General features: G+C 41.8%; 1 protein-coding gene across 2 annotated transcripts in view; it reads left to right on the forward strand.

Moving 5' to 3' along the window:
• ARFGEF2 (ADP ribosylation factor guanine nucleotide exchange factor 2) overlaps positions 1-21333 on the forward strand; it is a 35668-nt gene extending 14335 nt beyond the window's left edge. For both annotated transcript variants that reach the window (XM_051802706.1, XM_051802707.1), the window contains 27 exons: positions 300-408; positions 916-1117; positions 1858-1969; positions 2536-2741; positions 3648-3732; positions 3826-3997; positions 4500-4651; positions 4836-4964; positions 5293-5451; positions 6622-6769; positions 7644-7743; positions 8480-8520; positions 8598-8767; positions 9378-9529; positions 9677-9849; positions 10265-10425; positions 11248-11378; positions 11488-11617; positions 12069-12204; positions 13025-13163; positions 13272-13326; positions 13575-13689; positions 13946-14076; positions 15073-15241; positions 15595-15733; positions 17069-17186; positions 17807-21333. In XM_051802706.1, the coding sequence (XP_051658666.1) occupies positions 300-408; positions 916-1117; positions 1858-1969; positions 2536-2741; positions 3648-3732; positions 3826-3997; positions 4500-4651; positions 4836-4964; positions 5293-5451; positions 6622-6769; positions 7644-7743; positions 8480-8520; positions 8598-8767; positions 9378-9529; positions 9677-9849; positions 10265-10425; positions 11248-11378; positions 11488-11617; positions 12069-12204; positions 13025-13163; positions 13272-13326; positions 13575-13689; positions 13946-14076; positions 15073-15241; positions 15595-15733; positions 17069-17186; positions 17807-17983 (3711 nt within the window). In that variant the 3' untranslated portion in view covers positions 17984-21333. The remainder of the gene's footprint in view (positions 1-299; positions 409-915; positions 1118-1857; positions 1970-2535; positions 2742-3647; positions 3733-3825; positions 3998-4499; positions 4652-4835; positions 4965-5292; positions 5452-6621; positions 6770-7643; positions 7744-8479; positions 8521-8597; positions 8768-9377; positions 9530-9676; positions 9850-10264; positions 10426-11247; positions 11379-11487; positions 11618-12068; positions 12205-13024; positions 13164-13271; positions 13327-13574; positions 13690-13945; positions 14077-15072; positions 15242-15594; positions 15734-17068; positions 17187-17806) is intronic.
• The last annotated feature ends 167 nt before the right edge of the window (positions 21334-21500 follow it).

The following is a 21500-nucleotide window of genomic DNA, read 5'->3' on the forward strand; positions in this document are numbered from 1 at the left end:
GATTTTGCTGCCTGTTTGCACTGTGAGACCAGACTGGTTCTGGGCTCTTTGGCTGGACTGCTATGGCAAAGAGAACCAAACAAGCCTTCCTCTGCCTCACTTCCCTTCTGGGGCTTATGAACCAGCAGTACCTTTATCTTGGGTTTGCTTTGCACAGACTTTGTGCCATATCTCCACCAGAAGTATTTTACTTTTAAGATAATACTTTCCCAATCCTCAGAGGGAGATTGGTGTAGAGGCTGTTTCCAGCACTGTTTGTTTCAGTTTTTATTTTATTATTGTTTTTCTTCATGTTTTAGGAGCTCAGCCTGAGGAAAAAAGGACTTGAATGTTTGGTTTCCATTTTGAAATGTATGGTAGAATGGAGCAAAGACCTTTATGTGAACCCCAATCATCAGACTGGCTTGGGTAAGATTGTTTCCTTATGGAGAGACTAATTTGTCTCATCAGTTTGTCCTTGTGTTTGTTCAGTGCTTAGAAGCTATTCAGAAGTGTGGATGCCAGGTTTGTACATAACAATTTGTTTATACAAGTGAAGTATTTCACCAACAGTTGTTAATGGTGCTGCAGTAACTGACTCCCCACGGGTCTGGTTCAAATAACCAGGTTCTCTTGATGAGCTTTGGCCAGGCCCTTGTCTACACTATGAAAGTTTGTGTAGAGTAAGACATATGATCAATCTTGCAGTAACTAAGCTGAAGTGCAGGAATTTCTCTGTAGCTTCTGTTGCTCTTCTGCCTTTGGCTGGATTATTTTGGAATTGTGTCGATAGAGCATCTTCATGTCGTGCAGACGGCCAAAATGTGCACATGGTAAAATGAGAATATTAGACTCATAGATTTCTGCTAAAAAGTTCTATAATTAAAAGCTCTTGACTGAACAGGAAAACTTAAATCTTGCCTTGTTTATAAACAGGTTCATACAAACCATCTGAACAGGAAATGGCTGAAGGTAAATGCCTGGAGAGTGGAGGGAGACGGAGCAGTGTCAGTTCCTTGGACTCCACAGTGTCCTCAGGAGTTGGAAGTGTTGGTACTCAGACTGCTGTCCCAGATGACCCAGAGCAATTTGAAGTCATCAAGCAACAAAAGGAAATAATTGAACATGGGATAGAACTGTAAGCCCAGTATGACAGGAAAACTAAAGTTTACTAGTAAAAAAATGTGTACAACCATATTGTTTCTTATGGTCTCACACAGTCATACCTGTAGGAACACTTACAAATTGATTTTAATGCTGAAGACTCTTGCCTGCTGCTGTCAAAAACCAGTGCTGGAGGCTGTTGTAGTTAAAAGGAATTCCATAAAATCATGGGTGGAGTGGAAGGTGTTTTCACAGCTTTCCTTTCTGCTGGCTCAGCTGCACAGAAGTGTGTATGCCTAGAGAGAAATTGGTTTGAGGGGCAGGATTATCTTACAGATCTTATACCACTTGTTGTCTTTTATTGAAATAGAGTTTGGAGAATCATTGCCTGGCTATGCTTTACTTCTTTTTTATTAATTTGAAGATCTTCATGTCTGTAAATGCTAGAAGAAGGTCTTGAACAGTGACATTTTTATGTTTTGTGTAAAGTCTCTAATTTTTAACATTTCAGAAAGGTCAATTTTTAAGTGAGTTTTTCAGCAATAACTTAAAAGGTTATCAGCAACTGAATGTGCCTTAAGAAATAGAGCCTATAGTGTGATATAGGTAATAGATTTGTTGCACATTCTTTGACTTCTTTTCTAACTAGAAACAAAAGACATGGAGCTACAGCACAGAATCTTTGGTTTATAAGGGCTCTGTAAAACTGAAATTTTATAGGCTGTGATATTTTTAATTGTATGTCTCAATTTCCCCATGTTTTTGTCTGAATAGGTTTAATAAAAAACCAAAGAGGGGAATACAGTATCTACAGGAGCAGGGGATGCTTGGCACTACAGCTGAGGACCTGGCACAATTCTTACACCAAGAGGAACGCCTCTGTTCTGTAAGATTACTGCAGCATGAGACAATGAACACACTTGCCCCTAGTACTTTCTCCCCTGCCCCTGCTGTCTGTGTGCATCCTCTCTTAGTAATAGAGAACTGAACGTGCAAGGCTTCTCATGGAGACACTTAATGCCAAAGTTCCTTACTGTTTACTTGCTGTCCCAGGCTTTCTAGTGAAGTATTGTGTTACAATGATGTGCTGGAGGGTTCCCCATGAATGGAACGTGCATTTCATCTGTCCCTGCATTAGCAGCACCTTCCCAGCACAGAAGTGTTGTGTGCTGCAGTGGCAAAGCTGTGTGTGAACCCAGGCACAGTTCAGCTTTACTTGGCTCTGCAGTAATGCAGATCTTGCCCTTGGAAGTGAGGGAAGCAGGACTATGCAGACTAAGGGCACATCCACTGCCCTTAGTCTGTCTCTTGCCACCCCTGCCAGGGCTGCTCTGCCCACTCAGCGAGGCGTGTCAGCCTTACAAAACTGAGCTGTGCAACTCTCGGGCTAGGAACCTTCTTGCAAAGCTGGCAGTTGGATTGCACAGTAATAACTGTCTCTTGTGTTTTTAGACTCAAGTAGGGGAATTTCTTGGGGAAAGCAACAAGTTTAACAAGGAAGTGATGTATGCCTATGTAGACCAGCTTGATTTCTGTGGAAAAGACTTTGTCTCTGCTCTGCGTATATTTCTGGAAGGTTTTCGTCTGCCAGGCGAAGCCCAGAAGATCGATAGATTAATGGAGAAGTTTGCTGCTAGATACATTGAGTGCAACCAACGGTAATTCAAACCTCTGTGTGGGACAAATGCCTGAAGAACATTCCCTGCTGTGCTGTTTGTGGCCCTTAGGGACGAGGGGTAACTTAAGCTTGTACCAGGCTTGTGTGAGGAGCAGCTCTTGCTGCTGATCCTGGTGCTGAACCTCCTCAGCAGCTGGGCAAGATGGAAACTTTGGATAGGAAGTATACTGATCCTGGCATTTCCTTAAATCCTGTTGCTGGAAAGGATTTACCAGAAGGAATTACTGGAAGAGGGAAGCCCTAAGTTTGTTAAATTGTCTCTGTACTAGCTGTTCCATTTTTAAACAGATGTAGATCAGTCAAGCATAAAAAACAGTAGAAGCAATTGCTAAAATTAAAAATTCATGACATAAACAGCTAATATGACATTACAATGTTTTTGCTTGCCCGTCAGATGTGGAACAAAGCGTGTATATGTTATTTGGTACCAAATAGGCAACGTTGCTATTGTTCCTGATGTGATAAACTAGCACTGAAGTTTAGCTCCGTGTCAGGCTTAATTGATTCCCATTCCTTAGTCCAGGTGGTACATCACTGGACTGGTTTTGTCATTCTTTTTGAAACCCTGGGAGTGAAAAATAACCTGTCCTGTAACTTTTGTGAGGTTACCCAAAGAAGAATAATGTATAATCTTTAGGGAATGTACTTGAAAATCTTGGTCACCACTAGTTTTCGGTATTGTAGAGACGATGCTTTTTTTTTTTCCTTTTTATTTGCATTTTAAACCATTTGGGGCTTGAGGTGTTTCTAACTGCTGGCTTCAGGCTCTGTTAGAACTTTGGTTGAATCCAGAGCACTTCTGGATATTCTTCTTGCATGTAGAACTAGAGCTAATAGATTGAGGAATTGAGGCTCTGTAAACCTCTTTTGTTTTTTCCTCCCTCAGGCAAACACTATTTGCTAGTGCTGACACTGCCTATGTTTTGGCATACTCCATTATAATGCTGACTACAGACTTGCACAGCCCACAGGTAGGAATTTAAAAAGCCTAAACTTCTAGAAGTTCAAGTCTCCCTGGAACTTGCATTCAAAATCTGATATCCAATTTCCTTTCTTTTTTACAGGTAAAAAATAAAATGACAAAGGAGCAGTACATTAAAATGAATCGAGGAATCAATGACAGTAAAGACCTACCAGTAGAGTATTTATCCACAATCTATGAAGAAATAGAAGGAAAGAAAATTGCCATGAAGGAGACAAAAGAATACGCAATTACAACCAAGTGTAGTAAACCAAGTAAGAAGAACCCTTTTGCAGATTCCCTGAATCAAAATAGGAAGAAAATTAGTTTGCTTGAAAATTGAAATTGCAGCCTTCAGTATAAGGATAAAGAAACACTAAGTTTTTAATTTATTTATCAAGTTGGTGAGGGCTAGTTTCATTGTTGGGGATGGGAAACTAAGAAGATGAAGGATTTTCTATCCATTCCTACAGGCAGAATGACTTTGCATCTCTGACTTGGAATGATTAGGTCATAGCACGTGGCATATAGTAAAGGGCTGAATTGGTTATTTTGTATAGAATAAAGTCTTAAGTTTGGGTGTGCTTTTTAGTCCTGGAATTCCTTGCTTGCAACCTTGGACAGCCTCCTGACTTCTAACATTCTGAAAGATTTTTTTACCTTTAGGTTTCATTTGCCAATACCTTTATTTAAAGTTTTGTGATGCTCAGTGTGAAGACACAGAGTATGGTCTTACATAAAAAAGGCATCAGTGTGACTGGGTGGTGTTCCCCTTAGGTGTGGCCAACGAGAAGCAGCGGAGGTTGTTGTACAACTTGGAGATGGAGCAGATGGCAAAGACAGCCAAGGCCCTGATGGAGGCAGTGAGCCACGCCAAGGCGCCTTTCACCAGCGCCACTCACCTGGACCACGTCAGGCCCATGTTCAAAGTGAGTGCCACTCACTGGGTCTTCGTTACCAAGAGCTTTAAGCATGGGAAAAAAAGTGAAAAATTGCTCTGAAGGGTTTGGTAATGCAACAGCTGGACTCTTTGGGTATATTTGATTTCAGTGACCCGGTGTTTTGGGCTAAAATCGTAACAGACTTCTGAACTTACTTTCTTCCTCTCTTTAGCTCGTCTGGACTCCATTGCTGGCAGCTTACAGTGTTGGCTTGCAGAATTGTGATGACACAGAGGTTGCATCTCTGTGTTTGGAAGGAATACGCTGTGCCATTAGGATAGCTTGTATCTTTGGAATGCAGGTTGGTACTGGACTTAGCCTGGGGCTTGCTCAGAGTTCTGGGAGGCAGGTGAAGAATCAATAACAGCTGATATGTAGAAAATGAATTGTCTCATCTGCTTTCCTAAAATGGTAAAAGATGTTGATGCAATCAAGTTTTCTTCAACTCTGCTTTCCTTTTTCTTGCTGTGTCTTCTATTAAGAGCATTTGCTATCTGGCATCGTGCTCTCCTTAAGCTGGAAGGTGTTCTAACAGTGCCAGCTATCTATGGAAGGAAAATTCTGGAGGCAAATTACTTTCTCTGCTTCTTCAGGGACTCGATTACGATGTTTGTTTCTCTGTCTTGTAGCTTGAACGAGATGCTTATGTACAGGCCCTTGCTCGATTTTCCTTGTTGACTGCCAGTTCCAGCATTACAGAAATGAAACAGAAGAACATTGATACCATTAAGACACTCATTACAGTTGCTCACACAGATGGCAACTATCTCGGGAATTCTTGGCATGAGGTAAATATTGATTAGGTTAAATAGTAAACTGTGGTGTCCTTTGAAAACCTGCAGGATATTTTTTCTTCTATCAGCTCCCAGAACCCTCCTGAAAATGTGGAGGAAGTGCATTATATTGTTAGTGGGATTTTTGTTATAAATGTGTGTGCATATACACACACAGACATATATATAAAAAATAATGCAGTGCTGTTTTTTTGGAAGACCCTGTAGAGACTGTGTGACAATACTGTAATTTTTGAGGGTGTGTTTGATATGAAGTTAAAACAATATTAAAAATGTCATTTGGCTCCAGAGAGTTCTGCATGTCAACTACTGTATTCTTGTTCATGGAAACAAGTTCACAGGTCCAGACCTGTCTGTGTGCAGTGTTTGGCAACATTTACACCTAAGAGCATGAAAAATTAGGGCTGAAGTAATTTGGTTGGGGATAGGTAAGGAGAGGCTATCAGGATCATATGTATTTTTAAAGCCTATTTTCCAGGAGCTCTTTTAATGAGCTCTAAACATGTGCTGCTGCTGAAAGGGGCATTCCTGCTGCATTATGTTCTCTGGCACTAGTCTTGGGCTACATGGTACAAACCAAAAGGTGCCACAGCTGACAGTGGCTCGGCCCTGGCTCAGAGCACACCTTCCCAGGTGCCTGTGCCAGGCCAAACATGGCAGGGGAGGAGGAGGAGGAGGGAAGAGATGGGGAATTTTGTGCTGATGGCTGATTGACATCATGGGCATTTACACTCTCTAGGTTGGACCATCGTTACTTTAAGTGGTGATGGCTGCAATGATTCAGTCTCTTCATCTCTCTAGAGATGAATGATGGACATGGAAGTCTCTAGAAGATCAGCTCCAAGTTGTTTATAGTCTTGATGCTGTGAGAAGTAATAAAAAGGCTTCCTGTAATAGTTAGAGATCCAAGTTAGATTTTTGGGCACTGTTTATTTTATTCTTCTACTGGAATGATTCATGGTGGCTGATCTTGAATGAATCACTCAACTTCATTTTTAGTTTTACTGGTAATGTTTCAGCTACCTCAAAGCTGTGGTTGGGTCAAAGGTGTTCTTAAGGTTGGAGAACCTGGGAAGCTTGTAAATATTAAATATATATATATCTGTTAGGAATAAAAATATGGTAGTGTCCAGAAACACAATGTTTAATTTCTTTTGGTTGTAGATCTTGAAATGTATTAGCCAGCTGGAACTGGCACAGCTCATAGGAACTGGCGTGAAAACTCGGTATTTGTCTGGCTCTGGGCGTGAGAGGGAAGGCAGCATTAAGGGCTATGCCTCTGCAGGGGAGGAGTTTATGGGCCTGGGATTAGGTAAGATGATTAATCCTGGACTTCACAAAAGTGCACATGTCAATGAAGTAGGATGGCTAAGAATACTCAGTGTTATAAGATATTCAAATATATTTACTTACTTCCCGTTGGATTAATGAACCTTTAAAAAAAAAAAAAGAGCAAATGTATATTTCAAGATGTGTTTATAATTACCAAATCTGCTCTAACTTTGGAATTGGGTTAAGCTGTTTAACAATGCCTCCAGATTTATTTGTTGGAATGTACTGTTTCCAAAACTGTTTTACCACACATGGTTTTTTTACAAGTATTATCAGTTATTTTTTTATGCTCAGTTGTTCATAGTAAGCCATTTTTCTTTAGGAATAAATAGATGTTTCAATGATTGATAATTCGTTTTCCAAAGGAATTTCTGATCTCTGCATGTTGGGCTTGCTGTTCCAGTTCCTGTTGTTTCTGCAGTATATGCAAGAAGCAAACCTTAGATTTTAGGCTGTAAATTAGAGAGACAAGGCAAGTTGCCTTAATCTTTGGAAAACCATTAAGGAAGCATTTTAATTTGAAAATACTCTGGAGTGGATGCTATACATGACGATGATAAATACAGAACTGTTCCCAGCATTAACTGCTTGTAGCTGACTTATAGTTCATATTTTAAAAGAATATTTTATAATTTCCAATTTTATTAACAGCATCATATCATCTTAATGAAAATTATGTTTAACTTCCTAATAATCTGGCACGGATCTGGCAAGGGCACCATCTGCTCCTTATCAATGACATGGTAACTGGAAGCAGTAGTCACTTCTCTTTATCTATTTGTTTAATGTTGGAGTTAATATCAAGTCACGATTTCATGATGCTAAATGCAGGTTTTTAATGGCTTTTATTGAAGGGAACCTGGTTGGGAGTGGGGCTGACAAACGGCACATGGCGAGCATCCAGGAGTCCGTGGGGGAGACCAGCTCCCAGAGTGTGGTGGTGGCAGTGGACAGGTACTGAGAATGGAACCTCTGCACTCTTATCTAAATCCTTGTCTTTGTTGGCTCCCTTTGTTGTCTAAAGATGTGCTTCTGTCCTAAATCATATGTTGGAATGGGACTTCTTAATAATTACTGAAACTACTGTGCAAGTCTGTGGAGTTACACATTCAGGCTTGCAGCATTTATTCTAACATACTGTTTGATGTCCAGCATCAAAGTCCAAAAGATTTGGGACCACTGTCAGTGGTCTGAACTCCTCTTGAGACTGAACAGCTGAAGTGGGAGAAGGGACAACAGTGCATCCTTAGTCTTCCTCCAGTCTGTTTTGACAGGCACTGCTGACTGTGTTCCCAGACCATGTTAAGATCAAGCAGATGGCTGGCATCCAAGTCTTGCAGCAAAGCTTTCTTAATGTCTTTTTATTGTCCCTGTGAAATTTAACATACTGTCACCCAAATGAGTGTTCCAGCATCACTTGCTCTGGATAAAATGGTGAGCCTGTGCCTGCTCCTGCAGCAGAACATGAGCACAGGAGACTGTGACTTGGAGCAGGGAGGAGAATGCTTAGACTAAGGAGAGGGGCATGAACTGCTGCCAAGGGGTAAGAATAAAACAGTTGCAGAGTTCATGGCATGGAGGATTGTGAAGTACTCCCAGGAGATGTGCTGACCTCTTTCTACAACACTGGGACGTGTTTGACTCCTGTGGATGTGCAGCTGAAACTCCAACTTGTTTCTTTGTTCCGTAGGATATTTACGGGCTCGACTCGGCTGGATGGGAACGCCATAGGTACGTACTGAGCAGCAGTGGGTCCCAGGGGCCCTGCAGTGGAACCTCTGGGCTCACTGCAGGCTTCTCGTGTGCAGTTGACTTTGTGCGGTGGCTCTGTGCCGTGTCCATGGATGAACTGGCTTCCCCGCACCACCCTCGCATGTTCAGCCTGCAGAAGATCGTGGAGATCTCCTATTACAACATGAACCGCATCAGGCTGCAGTGGTCGAGGATCTGGCACGTGATTGGAGACCACTTCAATAAGGTACTTGTTCAAATCAAGTTACAGAACATACATGAATAGCAGGATTTCTTTAATCAGCTTTTTCCTTCTGTGTCCTTAGTGGCTTAAGCTGTGATATTGAAAAAAAAAAAGTTCCATTCAGGGCACCTACAGGAAGCACCTATTTAAAAATCTAAAGTGTATAAATAGAAATGGAAATGTTTATGGTAATGATTTTTAATCACTTTGTCATTTTGTATTTGTAATTTTTCTTTGTCTTGTCTTTCTGAGAAAATGCCAAGTTAATTTCCTCTAAAATGTGCACAGATGATCCTGGAACAGTTGTTTTCCTTGGCAACTGAGCCATGTTTTGGTTGGATTTTTTTAACCCAAGATTTTTATTTTATTATTTTTTAGCATCTAGCTGGCTATTATAGTTCTGCATTGTTGTATAAGAAATCCACAGGTCTGTTCAGATGGATCAAATGACAGAAAGCCTCCTTCAAGAGGAACCCTGTATTTCCTAAATATCTGAACACTAGAACGTGCCAGCAATTTTTAGGGGGCTGAGATGGAACTGGAATGATGAATTTGTTACTCATGTAAGTGATACATGAGCTGATAAGTGTTTGAAACTATGCTTTTCTCCTAGGTTGGGTGTAACCCTAATGAAGATGTTGCCATCTTTGCCGTAGACTCATTAAGGCAACTGTCAATGAAATTTCTTGAGAAGGGAGAGTTGGCCAACTTCCGCTTCCAGAAAGACTTCCTAAGGCCTTTTGAGCATATTATGAAGAAAAACAGGTGTGAGACACTGCAACCTCTGCTTTGTCTTTCTTTAGTTCTACTTAAGGATGTCACTGGGTGTGGGATAGGTGGCTAAGTGCATGGAAGTGGGGCAGTTGCTTTGTGCCAGTGTAAAGTCTTGCTTTCCTGTTTATGTTTTTGAAGATCTCCGACTATTCGGGACATGGTGATACGCTGTATTGCTCAGATGGTGAACTCTCAGGCTGGTAACATTCGTTCAGGCTGGAAAAATATCTTTGCAGTCTTTCATCAGGCAGCGTCAGACCACGATGGGAATATTGTGGAGCTGGCCTTTCAGACTACAGCACACATAGTCAGTAAGTAGTGCTTGACAGATGCAAGTACCCAAGTTAGCTTTGCTGCTGTGAGGCTGCTTTAAAAGGCTCACCTGAACAAGCCTTTTGTATTTCCAGGCAAATAAACACAAGACCTTGCAGCCAGATTGTTTAAACTCTGCAGCTGGGTCATACCCATTAAGTCTCCCAATTGCTATGAACAGGAAAAACTAGATACAGATATTGTGCTGTAGAACTTTGGAATGCAGTTGGTGGGGTGGGACTGGGAAGAATGCAAGAGAAGGCAAAGAACCATATGAAATGTAGAAGATGTGGTCCTTCCACATTTGCCTGTCCTGTAGTGTGTACCGTGGTTGCCGTGTCTAGATGGATGCAGTTTATTTATGGATTTCAATACCAGTAAATTTTAAGAAGTGTATTTGTTTGTTCTTCACAGCAAATATTTTCCAGCAGCATTTCCCAGCAGCAATTGACTCCTTTCAGGATGCAGTAAAATGCCTCTCTGAGTTTGCCTGTAATGTTGCCTTCCCGGACACCAGCATGGAGGCCATCAGGCTGATTCGCTACTGTGCAAAATATGTCTCAGAGAGACCACAGGTATACTGGAATTCTTACCCTTGTGCATTCTCACTCTCTCTTCTGCTGGTAAAAAGAGACTAATCTTGTTTCTAAGAGCGAGCTTTCAGACTTAAACTTCAACTGCAAGTGTTTGTATTAAAAGCTTGTTTGGATTTAGGAGTAATTTTGGTATTATGTAAGCAGTAAACTAGGGCTAATTAAAAAATGTTCAGTCTTATAAGTCCAAATTGGAAATAACCAAATGAAGTAGTCCTTGTTTGGGTTTTTTTTTGTGTTTTTGTAGTGTTAGGATGACCTGGAAAGCAATACCTTTTATTCTGTCACCCCTAATTCTGCCTAGTTTAATTGGATACAAACTTGCATATTTTTCTACATCAGTCTGTTGTATGAAGACTGAATACAATAATCACTTGGCTGAAGAGAGCCTGGAGTTCCATTGCAGTTGCATGTCCCCAGTGCACACAGCATTCAAGGTACTAGAGAAGTGTAGAACTGGTTTCTGCCAGTTTTAGGTTTCCTTGTTACCTATATTTATATGACAGTTGTCTGTCCCTGTTAAAGTTGCTTTCTAAAAAGCCCAAACCTTGATAACTTGTAAGGCCTCTAGTTGGACTGAAATAAAACAGATTGAGGTATTTATTTCCATATATTTTTTTCCAGTATTTTTGCAAATAGTTACATCTTACATTTATATTTTACAGGATTTGAGGGTTGCAGTAGGAACTAAGCTAACTTTCCAAGTCTGTCTGTGCCACTAGTAGTATCTAAATCTGTCACATTTAAAGATTTTTTTAAGATTGTTGGTTTTAAATCTTTTTTTTTTTCCTGCCCATCTCGAAGGTTTTAAGAGAATACACAAGTGATGACATGAATGTGGCTCCTGGGGACAGAGTATGGGTCAGAGGATGGTTTCCCATTTTATTTGAACTTTCTTGTATCATCAATCGTTGCAAATTAGATGTTCGAACAAGGTAATAAAGCTTTTCTCTTTTTCCTTTTTTTTTTTAAATTCAGTTATTAAAGAGATCATTGGAACTCACTGTAACATCTGTTCCTTTAATTGTTTGGTTTTGTTTATAGAGGCTTAACAGTGATGTTTGAAATCATGAAGAGTTATGGGCATACCTTTGAAAAGCACTGGTGGCAAGACCTGTTCAGAATTGTGTTTCGGATTTTTGATAATATGAAACTCCCTGAACAACAAACAGAGGTAAAAGCAAAAAAACTCTCAACGCAAGCATTTTTTAGAGTTCTGCTTTTAGGAACTTGCACAACTAAGGCAGCATTTTGTATGATTTGTCTTGTCAGTGTGTTGCCACCCCCATAGTGCCCCAGCCTTTACGACACGTTTTGTGTTCTGTTGAGTTCTGTGGCATGAATGAAACTTGTCATAGTGTCCAGTGACCTCTCTGTGTGTTCTGTCTGTCTGATTATTTTCAAGGGGAACGTTCTCTGTTGTGAACATGTGCAGTTTTCTGAGCCATGTTCACGTGACCACCTAAGAGCTTCTGACCAGACACCTGCAGTCGTGAGGCTTTAGTTTTATCTGGGTTCTCCTCCTCTCCTCAGAGGCTGTTTTTTTTTGTTGAGCAGCCAGGTATAAGCCAAGCCATCATGGAGGAACCCACATAAACCCAAAGGTTTTCCATTCTCTCCCCCAGAAATCCGAGTGGATGACCACGACGTGCAACCACGCGCTCTACGCCATCTGCGACGTCTTCACCCAGTTCTACGAGGCTTTGCACGAGATCCTTCTTCCTGACATACTTGCACAGTTGCACTGGTGTGTAAAACAAGGTACCTTATTTACTTGTATCTTTTGAATAAATCTTATTTTAAAATGTTCATTGTTCAAGGAGGGGAAAGGTACCTGAATTTTGGAAGAATAGGAGCTACCGTTGGGGGACAGTATGTTATGCAGTGTATTGATGTATCTTGAATATTTGAGCACCAATCTATTTAATGATTTGGGCAGCTCTTCTGTTTCTGTGTTCATAATGTGCTCGTGGTGTTACTGTGACACAGCAAAGGCTTTGGGAAGGTGGTGTTAATCTTCTGAGGGTTCTGCCAACAACTTTCTCAGTTTGACTGCAGAGATAAATTACCTCCTTTATTTACACATATAGGTATTTATGTACATTCTGGTTTTTTTCCTTTTTTCCTTTTCTCTCATTGCACCTTTCCCCCCTTCTCCCACCCACTGAGTGCTTTCAAATACAGCCTGCAGAAGAACATGTTTTCTTTCAGGCTCCAATTCCTACACCTGTAATCCTGCATGTTGGCAGCATGGAATCTGGGGGGATGATCTTGCAGGAAATCATAAGTTTATGATTGCTACTTTTCCTTCCTTTGTCTCACTGTGTGCTTCCTTTCTGCTTCTGTCCTGTCCTTTGTCTTCCCTGGTTGGATTTCCATCTTGTGAAGCTTGAAACTATTTTTTATTCAGTAGGTTCCTCAGCTTGATATTGTTGTAACATTCTTTACAGAAAGGCTTTGAGCCAAGACACCATGCATTTCACAGTACTAGTATAAACTGTTAATGGAGCAGTAATAGGGAATGCCTAATTTTTCATTGATATTGTAGATTTTGATAAATATGGAATGTTTCTTTCCACAGATAATGAGCAGTTGGCACGATCAGGTACAAACTGCCTGGAAAACCTGGTAATACTCAATGGACAGAAATTCAGCCCTGAAGTCTGGGGCCAGACATGCAATTGTATGCTAGAAATCTTCAAAACAACTATTCCTCATGTGTAAGTTCATAAATTTCATTCTTATACTAATACCCAATTCCAGAGCAACAATATTTACCTTTTTTGTTTTATTCTGTTTGGTTGGTTTTTTTTTTTTGCTCTGTGAAGCTTACTGACATGGAGGCCTGCAGGAATGGAGGAAGATTCATCTGAAAAACACTTGGTAAGAATTAATTCAGGGCAATAAACTGACTTTAAAGGGGTTTGTGTTAGGTCAACTTTTGAAATATTCTGTTGTAGTCAATACACTTGACAAGGAATTGACAGTATTTGGTGTCATTGTAAAAAAGGGATGTAAAGAATGGATTCAGGAAGCCTTTGAATCTAAGATGAGTGAAGTCATCTGAAAACTGATAGCTGATTGAGGGTTAGTATTTTGGATTGCTGGAATTGCTCTGCATTCTCTTTTAGGATTTGGACCTAGATCATCAGTCTTTAAGCAGCATGGATAAAAATGCTTCCGAAAGAGGACAAAGTCAATATTCAAATCCAACAGATGAGAGCTGGAAGGGTGGTCCTTATACAAGTAAGGAGAATGGGCAAGATTTTTCAATGCATTTTTATAGCCAGTCTTAGTTCACTTTTGTAGTTTTGGGGCAGTTAAACTTGGGATACATCTTTGCAACTTGTGTTTATGCCTTGCAGAGAGATTTTCTCTGTAGAAGATAATTCACAGCATCACTAACTATCAAAATGCTAATGGCACTGTCCTGTTTTGTTAGCCTGTTGTAAGTGAACTGGTGTGAGTTGCTTCTGAAACTTGTGTTGCTCCATTTCGTTAGACCAGAAACTATTTGCCGGCCTCCTTATCAAGTGTGTGGTGCAGCTGGAGTTGATACAGACCATTGATAACATAGTGTTCTATCCAGCAACAAGCAAGAAGGAGGATGCTGAGCACATGGCTGCAGCTCAGGTACCATCAGACTTACTTGTGACCTTGTTGTGACAGTAAAATACAAACTGTGATGTGTATTTACAAAATAGTCTCTTCCTTTTAATAATTCAGCACTACCCTGAATGTGTGTGTAAATTACTCTTAAGCTGTGATTTTTTTTTGTCTGCCTCCAATGCTTCCTGGCAGTCTGCCTGTTGCAGTATTATATTGCCTTTATTTTAATTGTCAATATAATAGATTATCTTTCTTTTTACAATGAATGCATACTCAACAAGAATGTTTTTGGTTTGTTTTGGGGAAAGCATTCTTTTCTGCTCTTTAGTCTGAGTGTCTTCATTTAGTCACAGCTGAGGCTCTACTCAGCCTCTGGATGTTTGCACAGGAGTTTTTGCAGAAGTTGAATTTGAGCAAAGTCAGAGGTCAAGATTCCACTCATTGCCAGCCTTGGAGACATCAGTGTTCCTGAAAGTTCTGATTCTAGGGAATAGTGCACAGTAGCTCTTGCTTGGCTTTTAATAAAGCACTAAGCTAGAATTTTGGGCCTAGTGCATTCAGGTAGTGTTTTGGGGATGGTATAGTTAAATTCCTAGTGAAATTAGCTAAAAATATTGACCAATTTAATTAAATTTGACCTGAGCCAAAGATAGGGAATTTCTACACCAGGCAACATTTAAACTTGCACTGTTTTTGTGGTTCATTTTGATGTTCTTCAGAATTCAACAGACCTACCCAGTCAGCTTCTAGAGGAGAAGAAATGTTCTGTGTTGTATTGCTTGGACTGTAATGCTTTGATAAGGAAATTCTCCCCTTGCTCTTGATTCTTATGTTCTTACCAGTAACTAGGATAGACCATAACTTCTCTCTTCTCCAGTACTCCTCTGAGAATAGTACAACTCTGATCTTTGACAGCACCACTCTTCTGTGTTTTATTACACTGATACTGCACTTGCACCTAAAATGGAATTTGGAGTTAGTGTGGGTCATGGCATGTGCTCTCTCTCCCCTGCCCCTTAGCGAGACGCATTGGATGCAGATATCCACATTGACACAGAGGACCAAGGAATGTACAAATACATGTCTTCTCATCACCTCTTTAAGTTACTGGATTGTCTGCAAGAGTCTCATTCGTTTTCAAAAGCCTTTAACTCAAACTATGAGCAGCGAACTGTGTTATGGAGAGCAGGTGAGGCTTTTATTCTTATTTGATAAAAATGCTGAGCTCCACCTCAGCTTTAACTATTGCAACACTACAGTGTGACTTGCAATAACCTGTACAGTTCAGCTGAAGGTTGCATGCTTTTGTTTGCTAAATTGTCTGCTTTGTTTGATTAAAGTAGAGCTACACAGCTGCTACTGCTGTAGTAAATTGTCTTTATAAATAGATCAGGTTTCAGTCAAAATCAAAGAGGAGGCAATACTATCTGGACAAGAAACCATTACTAGTCACTGATGCAGGTAGTGTTGGTAAACTTCATTTTTGGCCAGTAACTCCAAATGTGAATGTTCCCTCTATTCCTGTGTGTGACTGATCTCTAGGGTTCAAGGGTAAATCAAAACCCAATCTCTTAAAACAAGAGACCAGCAGCTTGGCGTGCTGCCTGAGGATCCTGTTCCGGATGTACGTGGATGAGAGCCGGCGGGACTCCTGGGATGCGGTTCAGCGGCGGCTGCTCAGGTAGGAGAGCCTGGGGACAAGGGCTGTTCCCCCTGAGCCACCACAGCTCACAGCCTGGGGACAAGGGCTGTTCCCCCTGAGCCACCACAGCTCACAGCCTGGGGACAAGGGCTGTTCCCCCTGAGCCACCACAGCTCACAGCCTGGGGACAAGGGCTGTTCCCCCTGAGCCACCACAGCTCACAGCCTGGGGACAAGGGCTGTTCCCCCTGAGCCACCACAGCTCACAGCCTGGGGACAAGGGCTGTTCTTCCTCAGCCACCACAGCTCACAGCCTGGGGACAAGGGCTGTTCCCCCTGAGCCACCACAGCTCACAGCCTGGGGACAAGGGCTGTTCCCCCTGAGCCACCACAGCCCAGCCTGGGGACAAACAGCCCAGTCCGTGGAGATGACCATGGATAAGCAGATAGAACCACTCTCTATTAGAAGTTAATTTAGCGGTAAGGAAACAATCTGCCTGAACAAAGGAAGCACCTTCTTGCCTGACATAGGCTTTTCTTTACAGAAGTGATGATGTCTGAGTACTTTTACCACCAGAGTCCATAGTGATAGTCAGAGGTATAATAGGATACAATAATCTAAAGGGAGTGCAGTGTAAGTTGCTGTATACCTAGAATTTAAACAAATGTAGAAAATCATGCTAAATAAATATAAAAAGATATTTGGATGGGTTGTTGGTACATAAAAGTTCAAATTACTAATCTCTGATCAGATGTGAAGATCTTCCAAGCCTGCTGTTGGCACTAATGCAGTGGATTCTGATCTACCAGTGTCTGTGGACGTGTTAATCTGCTTAGTGTGTAAAAGGGAAGGTTCCATTGCTTCTTTAATTAAGTGTGTCCTAAAATAGCCGTAGTTAAGTGGTACAGTTTGTACCTTGTGTTTACAGTCTGCAGCAGGGACCAAAAATTTATTAATACAATAATAATTCCTCTTTAATCCGTGACGCTGAGCTCTGCAGTTCTTTTTTAAACCAGCCTAGATTTGGAGGGAGAGCTCTCTCAGCTGTCCCAGGAGTCAGGAAATAGTGTTTGCAGGTTGAAGGTGACAGCACTTCAATTACAAAATGTTTATTGGTCAAGTCAGACTTTTCCATCTCTGTCTCCGTCGTTCTCTGTTGCCAACATGAAAAGTATTTTAAGTTACCTGGAACAACTCCTGTAACAGAAAAGACAAAACAAATTTATGTAGTTAAAGTTGTTGCATGTGATTTAAAACTTTCCCATTGAAGTGCATCTTGCTTGAAAACAAGATACAGAGAGGACAAACTGCATGTTATAAAAAGCTTTATAAGTGTTTTCTTTATGGTCTGTGTGGCCTGTGCCCTCTCTCCAGTGTGTGCAGTGAAGCCCTGGCATATTTTATTACTGTCAACTCAGAAAGCCACAGAGAAGCCTGGACCAATCTCCTGCTGTTGCTTCTAACTAAAACACTAAAAATCAGTGATGACAAGGTAAGAAGGGGCTGGAAGTCATGTCTGTTTGTGTTCAGGTATGTTTTCCCATTCCTGCTTCAGAGTTCATTCTGCATTACTATGCATGCTGGAGGTGGCAGTTCCTCATGGCGAGTGCTCTCCTCACAGTACAGCAGTGGCAGCCCTGTTGTCTGCAGGCACTCTGCATTTGGGAATGGGGCTGCATCCCTGGAATTCTCAGCTGTGTGGGAATGGGGATAGAATTACTGAAGAGCTTTCATATAGAAGCACAATGACTGTCCAGTAATGGATGGGCTTGTGCCGCGTTACAGCTGCACGAGGATGGGAGGGGTGAATTTCACCACTGTGAAACTGGAATTCCAGTTCCCTGACAGTGATAGTAGAAATAATTTTGAAGAAAAGCGAATGCAAATGTTCACATTGCTACCAATAGTCCCTGATACCAGCTCTAGGCTGAGGTGGTATCAGAACCACCTCACAGACCAGTCTCACTCTGCGTAGGGCCAAGGGCTGCGCAAACACACGCAGAGCTCGGCAGCGCCTGGTGCTTTACCAAGTTGCTGTGGCCATGAACGTGGAAAAGCTCTGTGTTTCCCTGTAGCAGCAGAGAATAACGCTGTGGTTTGTGTGTTGGACAGTTCCGGGCACACGCGGCCACGTACTACCCGTACCTGTGTGAGCTCATGCAGTTCGACCTGATCCCCGAGCTCCGCGCCGTGCTCAGGAGGTTCTTCCTGCGCATCGGGGTCGTGTTCAACATCTGCGGGACGGAGGAGCACGGACGGACAGCGGGAGGGAGTTTGCCCTCCTGGTAGCCCCGAGCAGGGCTGCTGTCAGGGCCTGTACATAAAGCTGTGCTCCAGAGATGGATTGAAGTGGACGGGGAAAAAATGGGAGCCTGGCGTATCACCGCGGCAGCAAGTTACTCTTACCACAGTGGCATTTGGGGACGAGGAAAATAATCCTGTTCTGTCCATCCTACAAAACTGTCAGCAGTTTTATTTAAATGATTGCTTCCAGAGTCAATACAGTAGGTGTACAGTCTCTGTTTCAATGCTCGTCATCTTCATGATCCGTTCTCTCTCTCCCAGTCTTTTATCCACTGCTCGGTCCTGCATCCCAGCTAGAGCTGATAAATCAGCTGGATCTCTCCACAGAAATTACGCCCCTTGGAAGTAATGACTGTAGTTGTGTAGCCTTGTGATGTTGGCTCATGTGTTCGTAATAAACTCGACTGCAGTGGCCAAGGAACCACCTGAGACCCCTCTGGGCTTTCCTTTGTGGCCAGGACCAGGCCAGGCTGGGGTGTTGATGTGGACAGCCCATAGGATATTTGGAGAGAGGGTTTTCCTCCTGTTTAGCAAGTAATTTAAAAAACTCTTTTTAATATCAGTACTGTATCTTCTGAGACTTATTTTTGGTTTTACGGAAGATTTTACATCAGGAGCATCAATAGCATCTACTCCCTTTAGCTCGTTAGGCTTGACTTAAAGGCAGTTAAAAAAAAGAAAAAGCTTTCCATTTCCTTTCATACATTGGCAGATCATGGACAGATCATACAGAGGAACATCTGAGACAAGGCTCAGAACAAATAAACCCACGTTTTTGACCCTTTAGTTCAATGTATTTAGCAGCAATTGTGACTGTTTAGCAAGAAGTCCTGTCCTTAACACGAGTTGGTCTCCATTTACTGCAGATCTGCAACCTCTGATTTGTGCAAATGATTTCTGTTCTCAGCTGTTAGTTCCTGTTGGGATCTAAAAGAAAAACTGAATTCCCAAAAAACTCTAGCAAAATTAACTAAGTTCATCCATGTGCTCTAAGAGTTTCTGTGCTCTGAAGGTACCTGTGAAGCAAACGTGATGTGACACCACAGCTTTGCCCTGGAGAGTTTTATTTCTTTCCTTGAACTGCATCAAGTTTTTGTGACAATGTTTCCATGACAGAATACCAGCTTGTCCTGTGAAATAATTTTAAATTTCAGGTTTTAAGTCTTCTCTAAACTGGGAAAGCATGGCAAGGTGAGAGAAAAGGCTCCACTTCCTAACATAATGCATACAAAGTGTTACATTAACTGCTGTGCTATCCAGAGTAGCAAACTTAAAATAGAACAGTATTTAAAGAAAAAAACAAACAAACAAACAATTACAACCTACCTACTTGAATGGTCCTAAGTGTATAACCTGTTATTCTGCTTTTTCAGTTGAGTTTCCTGGTAGGATGGCCTGAGTTGAGGTTGTCTTGGGATACTCCTCTCTGAGCTGCTGGGAATTTGCTGTCTTTGTTGTTTTCTTTTTTTTGGTGTTGGTTTTTTTTTTGTTTGTTTGTTTTTTTGTTTGTTTGGTTTTTTTTTAGTGAGCTATTTCCAAAGGGTTCCTACGGTGCTCCTCAGTTCATCAGCTTGTCCTACGTAAGCATTGTTAGGGAAAGGTTTTGCAGTCAAGTAGTAGTGACAAGGCTTTCACAATTTATTTTTACTTTTTATTTTTAACCAAAGAAAAATAAATGGTGGTTGTGGCTCTTTGACTTTGAAATGCCCATTAGGTTAAATCTATACACTGCTATTTAGTAGAAGGCAATATATGGCTATATATGACAATAGCAAAAGACTGAAATTAAGCAATGCTGGTATTTAACTTGTGTTTGAAATGTCCTTTTGTGTTGCATCTCATGTAGCTGCTCATTCCCTGGGAATGTCACTGCATTGGTTACTGCAGAAAATGAAGTATTTATTTGAATTCTATTTAAATCTGTAAGAATATGCTATTCCTTTCCTTCTGGTCCTAGGTAGTCCTAAAGAAAATATCTGAATGGTTATTTTTCAGATGTGGAATGTGTCACTGCCTCATGGAATGTATTCCCTTGTGTCCCATCAGGCACAAAACTGGCCCAGCTGCACCTTCCTCTGTGTGTCACAGGTTTCAAAGCCCTACAGTCGTGTCTTGAAACAAGTCTCAATTTTGAGACCTTAAATGACTTCACAGTTGCTTCCTGGGCTTTCTTTACTCTAAGGGGCAGCATTTGCACTCTCTGCATGTAGGATAAGGATGTTTAATCCATCCTTCCTTTCAGCCTTTGGTCTGAGGCTGTTCTTTTCCTTAAGAAAAGGTTTTGTTGTATTTACACCGGTTATAAACTGCTGCAGTGTGGGGTATGTGACATCCAGCCATCCCAGACTCTGCAGCGTGTGAAGGAGGGGGACTGGGATGCAATGGGGTGGTCAGAGCCTTAATCCTGTCCCATGGCTGGGGTCGTTGTCCCCGTCAGAGCAACGAGCAGGGGGTGTGCAGGTTGTGTCCACAGCACTCGTTGGTTTTCCTCACAGTCAGGAAGGGCAGAACCCCCAGACCCCCCTGTGGAGCTCAGCCCTCCTGCAGAGCTCCCGGCTTGTTCCCTCCCCCCGACTCTGCTGCCACGGGGGGTTGTTGGCTCCGGTGGGACCGGGAATGGGGCCGGCCCCGCGTTGACAGCGGGTCTGTGCAATACACAGGGTGAGAACGGCACCTCTCGGCCTTGTGGTGCTTCAAAGGATTCTGTAACTGCTCTTAAAAACAGACTCCCCCGTTGTTGCTGTTCCGTCTCATTCCAGACCCCCTCAGGAGGGAGCTGGGGAGGATTTAACGAGGGGAAACCCTAAAACTCCCTTTTCATGGCGATTAGAAACACCCCTCATGTTGATTCTTTTGTGTCTTACAGTCCAGGAAAAAGTGGTTTTTAGGGCAGTTTGTTATCCACGTCTCCTGACTCACTTTCCAAACTGTAAACAGAGCAATCTCAAACAATGTCCACTACAACCAACACACCCCAGATTTTAGCTCAGTCTTACTATTCTAAAGGAGAAAGATTAAAAATAGTAACTCTATCAAAAGTGCAGTTCCCTTTAATCTGTAAATTCAGTTTGTCCAGCACCTTTATTTGTGTAAAATGTATGTTTTCACATATTTAAAATGCCTAAGTTTTTTTAATATCTCCATATTAAGTGCATTTACTATCAATAATTTAAAGAGCATTTCTTGCCAATGGATGTATAGAGTTTTGACAGAATACCAAAATTATATAATATGAAAACCTATGTAAAGTTTTCTACATGAAAATACAATGTATAGTAGTTATAATATTCCGTGCTTTAATCAAGTGATAAATCAATAAAGTTTTACGAAGCGTTGCTTCTTTGCTCCTGTAGTTCCTGAGGGGGCTCAGAGGCTGCGGAGCCTCCGGGGCTTCACTGCGGGCTCGGGGGGTGGGGGTTTTGTAACCCCCGCGTGTTCCTTCCTCCCGCCGTGTCCCGGGCCCGTGACCCTATCCCATAGCCTGCTCCCTCCCGTCCCGCTC

Source organism: Manacus candei, unplaced genomic scaffold (genome assembly GCF_025592945.1).
Source record: "Manacus candei isolate 608988 ecotype Guabito, Panama unplaced genomic scaffold, ASM2559294v1 h1tg000057l, whole genome shotgun sequence".
Lineage (NCBI taxonomy): Eukaryota > Metazoa > Chordata > Aves > Passeriformes > Pipridae > Manacus > Manacus candei.